Genomic DNA, 13,722 nt, shown 5'->3' with positions numbered 1-13,722 from the left:
TTTGTCAACAAACAATTAAAGAAAGAACATGGCTCGGGGCCTAAACTGCTTTCAGGTAAGCTTTCACTTCAAAGCAGCAACATGTAAACATCACGCCTGGACAGGCAGCCCTTTTCAAACCACTGTGGTTTTTCAATAGGAAAATAAACTTGTCATAAAGCTCTGGTTATCTGCGTTAGTGAGGCTCTGCATGTTCATGCCACATCCACTCTGCTTTGCATACTTGGATCAACATATTTAAGTAACAGGGATACAACTGCACTGAGTCCATAAATTGAGGTGTGCGTTAAGAGGCACTATGTGGAGGTCTCTGTGGTTGTGTTGGGGATCTGGCCGGGGGCTGGACTGGAAGGGCAAGAATTATCTGGACTCCCAGGAGTCCGTATGGTAGTTTTCCGCTTCCCGTTCCGCACTGTAAGTTCCTCTTTGGGCTTAAACGTCAGAGGCACAAAGCCGTCTGCGTCTGCCACAAGTACAATCCATAACGGACCTGGAAAAAATAAGACAAGACCGTTGATTAAGCATGGTTTTCACACATCTGAGTTCTATTTAATTATCCAGATGAAGTGTTAAACCACTACAAAATGCTGTTTGTCACAGCTATTACTTGCTGGACAGGACAGTCAGTCTTTGCCACAGCAACAAAACACGATGCACGTTCAACAGTAGTAAGCAGCTTTTGTTTAAAACCTTGTAATCTGACGTAGGCTTTTAATCCCTTCCAATTATATTTTACGCATGTTAAAGAATAAGACTGCTATCTAAGACTGCGCGATACAATTTGAGGTTCTTTATAAATGAAAATGCATTCTGGATGGCTAACTTGAATGTTTAAAAAAAGCTAATTGTAACTGCAGAGGCCTCGAGGGAGTTTCATTTATCGACCCTGTACACTCTCTCTCACAAGATGGGTAATCTCACAGGCAATGCAACGCGGGAGGTTTTAAGAGGGCAGCTTAGATACTTCCCCGTAGTAAAGACAAACCAATTCTAAGGTTTAAATGGACTTATGATGCCAAACTGAAAAGCAACTAAGTCTTGAAAACAATGTCGATTTTGTCATTTAAAAGAATGGAGGCAAAAAAAGTACAGTGTTTTATTTATGAACTCAACAGGCTGCACATACCATACATCATCTCCACAATGGTTAGGTTGAAGAGGTCTAGGAGGGCACGAAGACACAGCTTCCCATCACACAGCAGCACTGGCCTCCGCTCATCGATGAACACATTCTCTGATAACTGCTTCTGCATGTGCACAAAGAAGGACAAAGTAAAGACATTAGGAATAAATCAAATAAGTCAAGTTAAATGTCATTCTGTGACATCTTGATCTGATACCTGGTGATTAAACACACCACACTTGGATTTGTGAACACTTGAAAGGATTCCAGGTATTTCGGCTGCCTTATCCTTAAGCTCATGACAGACTGTAGAAGGAAAGGGATTCTCCTCTCTAGCTGTGGTTATTGTCCCTGCTATTGTCCCTGCACAGTCGGTTACAAACACACATAGAAAATGTAGTGAGTGAAACTGTACCTGACATGTGACGTTGACATAGGGGGGTTCACAGGCGTTGGGGTAGACACTCAGGGCCTTTTTGCCATTCTGGGTACAATCTCTGATTTCTGTCAGGCACTGCTGTACATCTGCAAAGCGAGTAAAAAGCCTCTCCATGTTGTGAACCAGCTGCTCCAGAGCGCGCTCCCTGGCAGGGCCCGGTGTCTTCTCAGGCATGGGCAGCGTCGGATCCGTGTGGAGCTTGTCTGACGGCTCGAGGCGGGGAGAGCTGGCCCGGCTGGAGTCCCTGCTCACCTGGCTGGCCACCGCCAGGCTGGTCATGCGGTTGACGTGGTCCATATCGAAATTCTCCACCGTGATGGAGGAGGCACTGGACGGGGCTCGGTCTGATGCTCGGTCGGAGAAGTCTACGGAGCTGGTGACAGGGCTGGGCTCGCCGCTCCTCACCTCCTCCACCAGCCTGCGCCTGTTGCCTGGTGAACGAAATACTCCCCCTCCAGGCAACACCAAGTCCTTTATCCCTGGGCGCTCTCTGTCGTCCTTAGACAGGTGCTCCGAGTGCCTCCTAATCCCTGCGCAGAAATTAGGAGTGGACTCGTGGTTGTGAGCAGAGGGGGATGGTGCGCTTGGAGTCTCTCCATCGTACATCAACTCTTTGGCTAGGAGACGAAGAATATATTTATCTGTGTTAGAAGATGGAAGGAAGGCAGGGTCGTTGGACTTCTGCCTGCCCACCATCAACAGCAGCATCTTGTCGTTGAGGAAGCAGACCCCTTTGGGTCTTTCATTGGTCTGCAGAGAGATCTGCTGAATGTTCGGCATGGCAGAGGCTGTGATGCAGTACACAAGCACCATGTTGCAGGTGTTGGAAGCCACGGCAACTGTGGAGCCACGTGGGTCAAAAGCCACAATGTCTGGGACCAAAATCCCTGGGATGCTTACTTTGCGGGTGGTAGTGACTTTGCGCTCATATGTGACCAGGATGAGGTGTGAGGAGTCCTGGCCAGAGCCTGTCATGGTGTCTCGGCGGCGCAGGTGAATAAGGGGGCTGGGGTCGGAGCGACGGTGTCTCGCCAAGAGGTGGGTGAGGTCTAGAGGGCTGGAGCTGGGGACGTAGGACCTCTCCGATTCAAACGATCTTCTCCTCGAGTCCAGAGGGCTGTCGTCATCCGACATGTGTGAGCCGCCGTGGCCTTGCAGGGACTCGGGCTCTGTCGGCATGTCGAAGGCTATGCCGGCATTTAACCCACAGATTTTATCCAGAGGCAGCTCCGTGGCCACGGCGACCTGAGCCTCCCCCGTGGCCTCGATGGCACAGATGTAGCCTCCCACATCAAAGATGGGGCAGAAGGAGCAGGCAACCAGACTCTTCTGGATGTCATTCCAGATGTAAGAGTGCAGAGCACTGCCTATAGCCACCACCAGGCGCGTCCCATCCTTAGTCCAGCATGCACAGTGGATAAGTCCACTACCTTTGATGTCTGCTTTGGTTCTCCTGTTGTCTACCCTCACAGAAAACAGCACAGAAGTGTCCCTCTTGGTCAGCACGGCCAGAATGTCCAGTTTGGGATGCCACACACAGCCTTGGGAGAGCAAGGGGAAGGGCTCACTCATCTCACAGGTCTGAGTGCACAGCAGCTTGTTCTGCTCGAGTGCACTGAGCTGCAGTTGCCACACGGTAACGTGTTTCTTGTGCTGAACAGCTAGCAAGGCAGGGGAGTCAGAGCAGCACAGCGGGCCCCAGAAGAGCCCGAAGACATGCTCAAACTGCCCAATAACGTTGGTGTCCCCAAACTTCACCTCGCCATTGATGAAGTAGAGCGCCGTCAGGCAGACCTGCTTGCCATCCGTCCATGCTATCCCATGCACAGGGTGGATGGCTTGATGTAGAGTGTTGAGACCTGACCTAAGCAGCTTTGCCTTACCAAGATCCATCCTGGCAGGTATGAAAAGGCTTGTTCAAGGAGAAAAAGAAAAAAAACGATGACTCAGAAAGTTAACATTGATGACAAGAGACCTGTATCTGATCTGAATAGGTCCCGCACAGCAGTAGCTATTGCTACCTATGCAGATTAAGAATAGCAAAAGCCTCTCGTGTGTCTCCTTCCAAGTACATGCCTTAATCCCCTCTGCCTGAGCTGAGGCAGTGGTGACGAAGACTTAATAGCTGCTTATGCCTGAATGACCTTAACAACACACAGGCCCTGTTGGAGCCTCAGCGAATTAACAATACTATGTGTGTCTCATCAAAGCATTCACTCTTGTAGATCTGGTGAAACTGCCATGATCACTTTGGGTAAATGAGGTCATCCCCTAATCCAACAGATTGTGTGTTCCTCATCTAATGTGAGATGTCAAATGAATAAGACAAAGAAAACTGAGTCAAAATTAGACGTGAGAGAGAAGTATCACTCTCAAATGGCATTTTTAAATCTGGAGCACATTAACATGAATATGTAAATAAGAATTTAACAACTGAATTATAGAAAATAGCAGAATACTACCTTACAGAGAGAGAGAGAGAGAGAGAGAGAGAGAGAGAGAGAGAGAGGATATATTGCATATGTGGTTAAAATGAGAAGGTTATAAACTTAGCCACCATTATGAGATTCATACTACCTGGAAATCACATAACATGTATTTATCCTTTATATGTAGCAAGTTAACAAGTAATTCGCGTAAACCCACACAAACATGTAATTGTACTTTAAGCGTACCTTACAAAACCACAAGCTGCTCATGTGGAATCCGTGTGAAACACTTAAAGTGGGTTTCAGGTCTATAAATTCACGTTTTGCCGGTGGAAATGTGTCTCGAAGGTTCATTTCTAGTTGACTCGGAAGCAAAACTAAGAGACGTTTTCGGTGCATTGTGGGATATGTAGTTGAATTACAATCGTCTTGCGTTTTGCCACATTTGCCCACCCAAAATTAGCCCCACGTTTACCGGCTGCAACATTAAAGTGATGAACACATAAATGCACCAATAATTATAATTCAATATGATATATATTATTCTAAAACGGGCCATTTTGCATAATGAGTACTTTACTTTTGCTACTTACTATCTTGATGCTTTTACTTTTATTTGAGTACATTTTTAAAAGCAGAACTTGTAAGTTAACAGAGTATTTATACAGTGTGGTATTGCTATATTTACTGAAGTACTTCTTCCATTACTGGTATTCTGTGGAGACTTGGCACATCCGCAGTGTGGCGCAAGTGTAATAAGGCTGAAAACGACGTACGCGGTGGAGTTGTAGATCTCTACGCCGTCTCGCTACAAACCGGAGAATATCTTGGCGGTCGCGCGGTTGGCTGTAGCTACGGGTCGGTGGTGGTCGGTGTATGCATGGTTTCCACCGATATAGCCCGACTTGTAGCCGCAAAACGGGTAACGTTGGCTGTCGAAACGGCTTTTTTAGGCTGTATGTTTTAGAGCTAATCTTTGAAGTAGCGCAACCATGGGCGTGGAAGTCGAGACAATATCTCCCGGTGATGGTAAGTTGATTTATCCGCTCGTGTGTGCTTTGATGCGGGGGTGGTGGTGGTGGTGTTGGGGGCTCGGTAGTTCTCCGGAATGTCGTTCAAATCTTGTTAAATATCAACATAATTTACACAAAATATAATGTCCAGCGGTGTAGGAGGTAACGGTAAGGTAATTAACTCGTTAGATAGCTAGCAACTAATAGTATTTGGGTTATTATTAACTTAGGGGTCTTAGGCACATTATTACTGTTATTCATCATCACTGACGCCTGCACAGTATCTTTCCACAACTCTCCATACTTACCCTTACTGTTAAATGAGTTCACTTTGGCAAGCAACTCTATTTAAATTGAATTAGCTCACAATGTAACTGAGATCTGGCAGACACAAGAGCCCTCGCTCCCCGCGTATTTCTCTCAGTCTAACGCGCTAATAACGCAATTAACCCGGAGGCATTTGATAGCCCCTTAGCCTGGAAAAAGAAGCCTCCGGGCTAATGTTTCAACATGAGGATGAGACCAACAGACTTCAGTATGTCTGCAGGCATTAAGAGATACCTCACCAAGTTTAACCCAGTCATTGTTAATCTACAGGATAAGCCTGGCAGTCTCCGAGGTGCACTAACACACAATAACACTTGTTCTCTCTCTCTCTCTACTTAACAGGAAGAACTTTTCCAAAGAAGGGCCAGACATGTGTTGTCCATTACATAGGTAACCGACTCTTTCTTTGCTTTTGGCATTCATGAAACCATCCTGTCTCCCTGCTGAGAGAGGAAATTTGTCCCTCTGTGTGTGTGTTTTTGACAATATCAGGGCTCAGTTTGCAGCGCAGCTCTCACTATGTACACAGTCTGCAGACATGTATGCACCTGTGTGCTGCTGCCACCACACCTAGAAAATATTATTTTGCTTTTGTCTTGAAGGAGAAATTTGGTGTCTCATGGTGTCACTGCCATTTTAGAGACTGTTATTCTCATGCACACATGCTTTCTTTATCCTGTTTGTCTCCTGTCAGATTGCCCAATTCTGAGGTGGGGTGGTAAGACGCCAAGACGTTTGGAAAATAAATTTGGGTTATTCTGTGCCCCGGGGTTGGCAGTCCAGACAACTAGGTCAGACGGAAAGTAAACAAAGCCTAGTTCACATGTCATCGGTCTGTCTTGAGTATCACAGTGTTATTACATGGTCTCTGTAGTAAACAGGTTTGATTGCGGTGTGTGAGTATTGTTGTATTGTGTGTGTGTGTGTGTGTGTGAATGCATGTATTAGTCTGAAGCCATTTCTTTCTTCTCTCTGATGTTGGGGATTTCCTTTCCATCATGTGGTTGTCTTAATCTGTTACGATACTGATTACTTGGCTCTTCTGACTTTCTTACAGTATTTAGTTTCATATAAGAATTCATGCTTTGTTTGCCTTGTGCGTGTTGAGATAATAACCAGAAAGTCACAGGCCATCTTTGGGACGGTGGAAAAAGTAACCAGAAGATTTCCCTTTGGGCCTGATCTCTGCAGAGATACGGTACATCCCCGTCTGGAGTCTTGCGTAGTGAGGGTTTGGTACTCACTCGCTCTTTGCGTGGTGGTTCTGTTTCTCTCCACCTACTATTATTTGGTTTGTAAATTAGCAAAAGCAGATAAAAGAGTTTTAGTCTCCTCACGGCCACTCTAGGATTATACTTATTTTGGACGCACTTGTTTATTTTGCCTTTACTTCCTGTGCTCCATTGTCACAATCACATGATTAACGTCTGTCTTCTGTTGTGATCATCACAACCCTGAATGTAGAAAAACTGACTATAGTGTCCTGTCTACAAAATCTGTCGTTCACTCTCTCAGGATGTAGAGCCTGGGAGAGTGAACGACCTTCAGCTTGTGTTCTTTACTGTCTGATTCAGCCTGCTTCCTCCTCATCTCCCCATCAGAGTTAAGCCAAAGCAAGGACATCGCACATGGAACACAGAAAGAGTTATAGAGTCTGACATGTTACTGCTGTTGCATTGTGGGTAATGGTAAAGATGGCAGCCATGGCTTATTTTTACCGTCATCAGTTGCTTTTAAGCTATATTTTTAAGGTTTTAACCCATTGATCGGAATTGATCTGAGCAGTTTTACTCGTCTTTTACCATTTTATCACAGCTTCGTTGGTTTTATGAGACATCCCTGCTTGCTTTCCTATTAGATTACACTTTTGCTTACTGTCCCGGCTACTTGCTTGGCTAGGCTCGTTTTTGGCCCGGTGGCTAAGCTAACTAAAACAACTATGCCGACTTTGAAGGAGGATATTGAACGGTAGAAGACTTTTGACCTGCTGTGGCTTCTGAGCGGTCCAAATGGATCACGTCTCTCAGTGCTACCATCCAGGACACAGCTCTGTGGAACCCCTCTACTTGTCCACAGCTTTCATCCTGCTCGACACCTAACCATCAGTAGTCCTGGGCCTAGGTGGTGGTCCGCAGTCGCAGTTCTTAATCACTAGCCCTCCCCCTTACTCTGCATCTTTATTTATAGCTATAGTTAGTTTTTATTTCTGAGTTTTCTGAGCTTTTATCCATTGTCGTGCCTAAATATGACACCGTGCTTATCGTTGGTGATTGTAATATTCATGTATCTTGTCCTTCCCATTCCCTCATATCTAATTTTTTAGATCTTACAGACTCTGAACCTCATTCAATACTGAATTCAGACAAACTATGTCTCTAGCTTCTTTTAAATCTCTTCTTAAAACTTCTCTTTGTGAGAGCTTTCAGAAATGTTTGATACCTGTTTTTATTTAGTGTTCTTATTCCTATTTATTTGATATTATTTGGTTTATTGTCTTTACTTCCTATGTGCTCATTTCCTTTTGACCTTACTCTCATTATGTGCCTTGTCTGGTTTTTATTTCCTTTTGTGAATAACTTGTTAAGGAAAGTGCCATATAAATAAAGTTTATTATTGTTATATAAAAATGTTATTGTATCAGTAGGGGAAATGCGTTCGCAGCGGGTAGATATAAAAGAATGCACCGGTGTTTAAGGGTAGAGCTGTACACCGTGTGAAAATAAGACTTTAGTGTTGAGCACAAGCCAGGAGATTAGTTGAAGAATGTTGTTTTCTTAGAGGAAATTAGACCATTTGACGATTTAATATTGCAGAATTACTTTTCCAGTCAGTACGCTGTAGTAAAGACAGAGACTAACCCACATTTGTTATATTTAAAAGCCCAAATACAAGATTAGTTCAAAATCTGATAGAGAGAGGCAATAGAGGTTAGCTGTAGATTTGGAATATGAGCCTGTTCCAGTTCAGTCAGCTGGCTGTTAGCGCAGAGCAGCACACTGCACCCTGCCTTTGGTGTTAGATTTGAAGCCACTCTGTTTCCGGCATTGAACATTGGGGAGCCTCATTCTCACAGAACCTCTCTCTCTCACACTCTCTCGCTGCTATGCCTGAGCACGCAGACACGCGAGTGTCCCCCTCTGACTCTGGTGAGAGTTGTGGTTGCCCAAATTAGCAGAGTGCTCATTGCCGCGAGGCAAGTTGAGGGCTCTGGCTTCGTGAAAAGGCCAGGACAAAATAATTAGAAAAGCTGCTCCACTCTTTCACACACATCTTTGTTTCTGTCATGGCTGACTGCGAGTCTGCCCACAGAGCAGGCTGGTGGGGGTCAAGTTGGCCTGAGATGTGTTATCATCTGTTTTACCCTGGATTATCTTTCACTGGCCTTGCTATGCTTTCACACATGTACACAGTGAGCCACCCAGTCCAGTTCCAAATGTATATGACTGGCCAAAAGCTTGAAAAGCTCATGGTAGGTTGCCTGATTTGGGGGTAATCCAGCAATCCTGCAATCACAAGCTAATTTCTCTGTTTGTCAGGCTCCCACTGAAGGAAGATAATGGAAGCAGATCTGATATCAGTCAATAAGAAGAAAACCACAGCAGTCTACAGATGATAAACAGCCTTGTCGGTCTCCACTGACAGGACGCATGAGCTTTGGGAGCAACAGGCTTACGGGATATGATGTCATGCCTAAATGTGGACGTCAGTCCTTACCATGTTTGAGCACCAGACTTCTCCACGAAACGTGCTGAAGTTGAGACCTAACAGGCCCTCGGTGTGTGACACAGAAATAGAGACTGAAACTCTGGGTTGTGTGTCAGGAGATGCCAAACTCGCCTCCCAAGGGAGAATGTTGTGATTGAGTGTCGTGGGAAATGTTCAATCCCAATATCATGGAGTTAAAGGAAGCAAGAAAATATATAGATATATATAGATATACAGCTTCTAAATTAGTGGTGGGGGGACACCACACCATTCAATATTGAATTGTCTTTGTATTTGACAGGCCTTTAACAGCTTGTATTCTGATAGAGAGTAGGCAGAAAATCTTCCTGACAGAAAAGATGGGAGAAGGACGTGAGGAGAAACACGACATTCATAGCACATGAATAACTATCCAGCAAATCCCATTGGTCCACACAAGGGCCAGGACACCCCATATCTTGGACAGAACTGACTCTTGTTTGGCCTTTATAATGACAGTATTTGAGTCATTTTAAGCCGTTGCTGAGGCTCATTTTCAGGCTATCCATGCTCCAGCAACAAATTTGCTACTTGTTGTCTTAAAATACTCCTAATTACACATCACACCTACTCCCAGTTTGTGGCACTTGACATGAGCATGCTTGCAGCTGTGAAACGCGGCAACACATATAAGTTTGTCGTAGACAGATAGCTTTACACTCATCTCATTTCATCCACAGTTGGGCCGAGGGGGGTTGTTGTGCTGGCAGCCGTCCTAGACGGGGGCGAGACAGGATACAGTAAACGGAGTAAAAATAACCCCACCCCTGTGCACCACAGCTTTTTGCAGATCTAGTCAGAGCACTACCAAGTGAAAGCCTTTCATAAGGAGAGAGTGTGGGAGCCAGCCTCAGGAAGGGACGGGTCCTGCTTTATTTTTGCAGAGACCCCACCCATGCTTAGCTGCTCAAAGAGTGATAACAGAGCACTGATACAAGTGGGGCGTAGGAGGAGTTTTGGATATTTTTGCTTTCCTGCAAGATACAGTCTGACAGCCATGAGTGAACGATTTATTCACCTGTTTACCCTAGCTGTCTTCATGTGTGTTGTTTAAGGTAGCATAGCACATAACATAGACTTTCAGTACATTGCACATGTACAGAGTACAATTTTAAACCATCCAGTAACTCAGTGAAATATTGGAATTCAGATCTCTGCTTAGAACAATGCTGCTGTGTATTTTTGTCCACAGGAAGCAAGGAGCAGGTGGTGTTTTCTCCGTTGTTATAATTTGAACTGCTTTTGGCCTGTTGCTAGTGTGTATCACAGTCCTTGTTGCTGTTAACCCCTCTGCTGGTGCTACCTCCTCCAATATGATTGGAGTTGTTAGATGCTCCTTTAAGCGGGACATGGAGGAGCCTTTACCAGTAGAGTGTTAAGTTTCCAGGTGTAAAATACCTCCTTTTACATTAGCAGGTCTCAGAACAGACACCACAACCAACCAGTAGGACTCATTGCAAAGTGCAAAGCCCAGGATATGATCCTTCACTGCAGTGAACGCTGCCAATCAGTGTTTCCCTGCAAGTTGCAGCAGCCACTGCCAGAAACTGAACCCGCTTTTCTGCAGTTGATGCAGGAAGGTTTTGCCTCTCTGCTACTCAACTGGCCCGTGGCAGGTGGTATTTGCCTTGGTGTGTGCACTTGATGACTCCATGGTTGGATCGAGCCCAGCCCGCTGATATCTGGGCTACTGTGATTCTTGGAAATGATGGAGCTACTAAGTTTAGGGGGAACGAAAGGGGAGAAGCAGTACAGTACCAACATTCATATGACCAGATGAGCCAGACACCGTCGCTAAACTTCAATTGGCACACAACTTTAAATGCTAAGTATTCACACTTGTTGAATTACAACAGAGAAAGATAAATCAAAGGGCCATCACAGAGCAACCTCCAAAGTGCAAGTGGATGTTGTGAACTTGGATTAAAAAGCTTGCCGTGGGCGATGTGGATAAAATATTCAATCATGATATATGTCATTATCACAATATAGTGCATTTTCTGTATTTTCAATTTGGAAACTATTTATAGATAAAATAAGCTAAAATTCTTTGAATATTGTTTGCGTACAGATACTGCTTGCTCCACAAAGATACATTGTACGCAGAAAATAACAAGCTGTCCTGAAGTCTTCACTGTTGTTGACTCGCTCTCCTGGACGTCAAAAGGGTCAGAAAGTTCACGAGTTATCAGGAGTAACAGAACATCCCTTCAGATGGCGGCTTGGACTCCCTCAAGGGAAAGTGGCAAGGGGAAGTCAATGCTGCATGCATGTTAAGATGACTAATGAAGTGGAGTCAGTGTCTCTATGCCTTTAGTAGTGTTTAATGGCCCCAATGTTCTTATCATGTCTGAACGGTCAGCCAGTGCTGTGAAGAAACACAGTCCCGCAATGCTCCGCCTTTGTTACCCACTTCTCCCTGTGGTCTAGATACAGGCAAGCAATGGCCTAGTTAACTTTAAAAATAATCCACTAAACCAGGCCAATGCTTCCTGATTCACATTCCCTTTGTTCATTTGGGTAATTGAAACAGACCCAAGATCCCTGATAAGAAGCTCCGCCAGAATAATTCCTCTGGAGCCAGCGCTGCTTTATTCCTTTAATCTCAAAATGCCTCATTCCAAAACATTAGCTACTGAGGAAAGGGGCGTGCATTGATCTGGCATCACACTGATAGTGTGTGTGATAGTGATAACTGACCATAATGAGTTAACGGTACTACTAGTCGCAAGAGCAGTTTACTATACAGATGTGAGTCCTTAAGTTGTATCAGATCACTTCTCTTAGTGATTCAGTTTCTTAACCAATGCTTCTCTGATCCCTCTGAATTGTGTTAATGTTATTTGTCTTTGGCAGGTATGCTGCAGAATGGCAAGAAGTTTGACTCCTCTCGAGACAGGAACAAGCCTTTTAAGTTCAAGATTGGAAGGATGGAGGTCATTAAGGGCTGGGAGGAAGGAGTATCACAGGTAAGAGGGGAACGTTTAGACAACACTTCTTTAAAACTTAACCGAGTTGCATTGAACGGCTCTTTAATTTACTTCACTACATTCAACCCTTTTGACTGTCGCTCGAAGGTCATTTATTGATTTATACTCATACCAACCAGTTAGTTACTGTTCTTCTTCTTGTCAAAGTTGTATTGTTCTGTAATAATACAGTAAAAAGGATAGATTGTTTTGAATAATTTTGACTAGTGGTCTTGGTTGGTACGTTCAAGTGCTGGGGGGAAGCTCCGATATCTTAGACTGAAGAGTCAGCGAGAATCTGCTAAGCTGCAGCATTTTTTTAAAGTGATACTCCTCCCAAAACTATAGCATTTTTACACCACTTTTGAAGCCAAAAGGGTGTGAGTTTTTGATTCTCAAAAGATAGGAAAGTTTACAAAAGCGTGTTAAAGGTCCGTTATTAAAGATCCTGCACACCCACACAGGTGATTTAAATTATTATTATTGTTGTTATTAGCAGCATACTCAGTTATTTTTTCCTTTTCTCCTGTGCTTCAGATGAGCCTGGGCCAGAGGGCAAAAATCACCTGCACACCAGATATGGCTTATGGAACGACAGGCCACCCCGGGGTCATCCCCCCAAATGCCACACTCATATTCGACGTGGAGCTGCTCAAGCTGGAGTGATTCCTGCGGTTAAATATGAAGGTTGACGGTTAATGAGGCTGCGTTCGCCACAACCTGTTTCCACAGGGAGACCATAATCCGCTATTGCCTCCCACCATCCACCTGCTCTTCTTCTTCTAATTTTGATTTCAACCTCTTTAGTCCAGTATTTAAATGCATCTACTGCTGCTTTGTTGCCATCTTGTCATAATAGATAATGCAAGAAAATGTTAATGTCATGTAAGACTTTTTCACACGCACCTCAGTTTAGTTTCTGTTTGTTAATCAGAGATGCCGTTTTGTTTCATTTCATTTAAAGTTGTACATTTTGTTGAGCCATGAGGAAATCAGTCATTTGATGAAAAGCCGTACTACATTGCAATCAAAACATATACTGCCTTACAGTTTCAACAACAGAGGATGCGTACATGTGTTGAAAGTACATAACTCCTGCTCTGTATCTTAACTGGGCATTATATACCACTGTCTGCATTGCCACTTTGATAAAAGGTCTGTCCTGCTGAATGCTCTGAATGATGTTGCTATGTTTAGTATATTTTATATCCCTCATAAACATTTACTGCAAGCGTACCCCATCCAATCTAACCCAATCCAACCCAATACTGTACAGAACTCTATAAGAGTCATTGCTACCATGACAGTTTATCGACCAACTCTTGAATAAAAATGGCATGTACTGTGTCGAGAAGTCTGTGTCCTGTGTGGTTTGTGAGCGAGTGATTAAGTGATAATAGAAAGAATGCTAAATGAGTCACAGTATGTTTGACAGCATGTTTGTTTCTGCAGCAACAGCGCCCCCTAATGGCATGTTTTATACAATGCACACCAGCGTAGTAAACTATGGCTGAGTCTGAACATAGTACTAATAATGGAAATCGAAGTATATACAGTGACTAATAGTATCCATCCCACAAAATACATGGCATGAATAAACTTCACTGACATTATGTAATATTAACACATGATTGGAATGAACTTACAATAGCTGACGGTGCTTATCTCTACGACATTG

General features: G+C 44.2%; 2 protein-coding genes across 3 annotated transcripts; one reads left to right on the top strand and one right to left on the bottom strand.

Annotated features, from left to right (window-relative positions):
• Positions 1-296: 296 nt before the first annotated feature.
• Positions 297-3,455, bottom strand: wdcp (WD repeat and coiled coil containing). The gene is made up of 3 exons (XM_070926397.1): positions 1,539-3,455; positions 1,127-1,247; positions 297-490 (listed from the first exon to the last, which is right to left on the bottom strand). Exons 1-3 carry the CDS (start codon positions 3,453-3,455, stop codon positions 297-299), a joined length of 2,232 nt encoding a protein of 743 aa, XP_070782498.1.
• Positions 3,456-4,842: 1,387 nt separating this feature from the next.
• Positions 4,843-13,398, top strand: fkbp1b (FKBP prolyl isomerase 1B). Of its 2 annotated transcripts, none has more exons than XM_070925520.1 (4): positions 4,843-5,020; positions 5,674-5,721; positions 11,932-12,044; positions 12,582-13,398. In XM_070925520.1, exons 1-4 carry the CDS (start codon positions 4,984-4,986, stop codon positions 12,708-12,710), a joined length of 327 nt encoding a protein of 108 aa, XP_070781621.1. In that variant the 5' UTR covers positions 4,843-4,983; the 3' UTR covers positions 12,711-13,398. The 2 variants fall into 2 exon arrangements, with proteins under 2 accessions (XP_070781621.1, XP_070781622.1); XM_070925521.1 differs by having other exon boundaries at positions 4,843-5,024; positions 5,678-5,721.
• The last annotated feature ends 324 nt before the right edge of the window (positions 13,399-13,722 follow it).

Source organism: Enoplosus armatus, chromosome 19 (assembly GCF_043641665.1).
Source record: "Enoplosus armatus isolate fEnoArm2 chromosome 19, fEnoArm2.hap1, whole genome shotgun sequence".
NCBI lineage: Eukaryota > Metazoa > Chordata > Actinopteri > Centrarchiformes > Enoplosidae > Enoplosus > Enoplosus armatus.
The sequence above is the reverse complement of the archived record's forward strand: the minus strand, read 5'-3'. Positions and strand labels throughout refer to the sequence as shown.

Bases quoted from the DNA above. Each gene is read 5' to 3' on its own strand.
- fkbp1b (XM_070925520.1), top strand. From the start codon at position 4,984: ATGGGCGTGGAAGTCGAGACAATATCTCCCGGTGATG. The intron at 5,722-11,931 runs GTAACCGACTCT...TGTCTTTGGCAG, and splicing joins ATGTGTTGTCCATTACATAG to GTATGCTGCAGAATGGCAAG. The intron at 12,045-12,581 runs GTAAGAGGGGAA...CCTGTGCTTCAG, and splicing joins GGGAGGAAGGAGTATCACAG to ATGAGCCTGGGCCAGAGGGC.
- wdcp (XM_070926397.1), bottom strand. From the start codon at position 3,455: ATGGATCTTGGTAAGGCAAAGCTGCTTAGGTCAGGTCTCAACACTCTA. The intron at 1,248-1,538 runs GTACAGTTTCAC...GTGCACATGCAG, and splicing joins ATGTCAACGTCACATGTCAG to AAGCAGTTATCAGAGAATGT. The intron at 491-1,126 runs GTATGTGCAGCC...TATTTTTTCCAG, and splicing joins CATTGTGGAGATGATGTATG to GTCCGTTATGGATTGTACTT.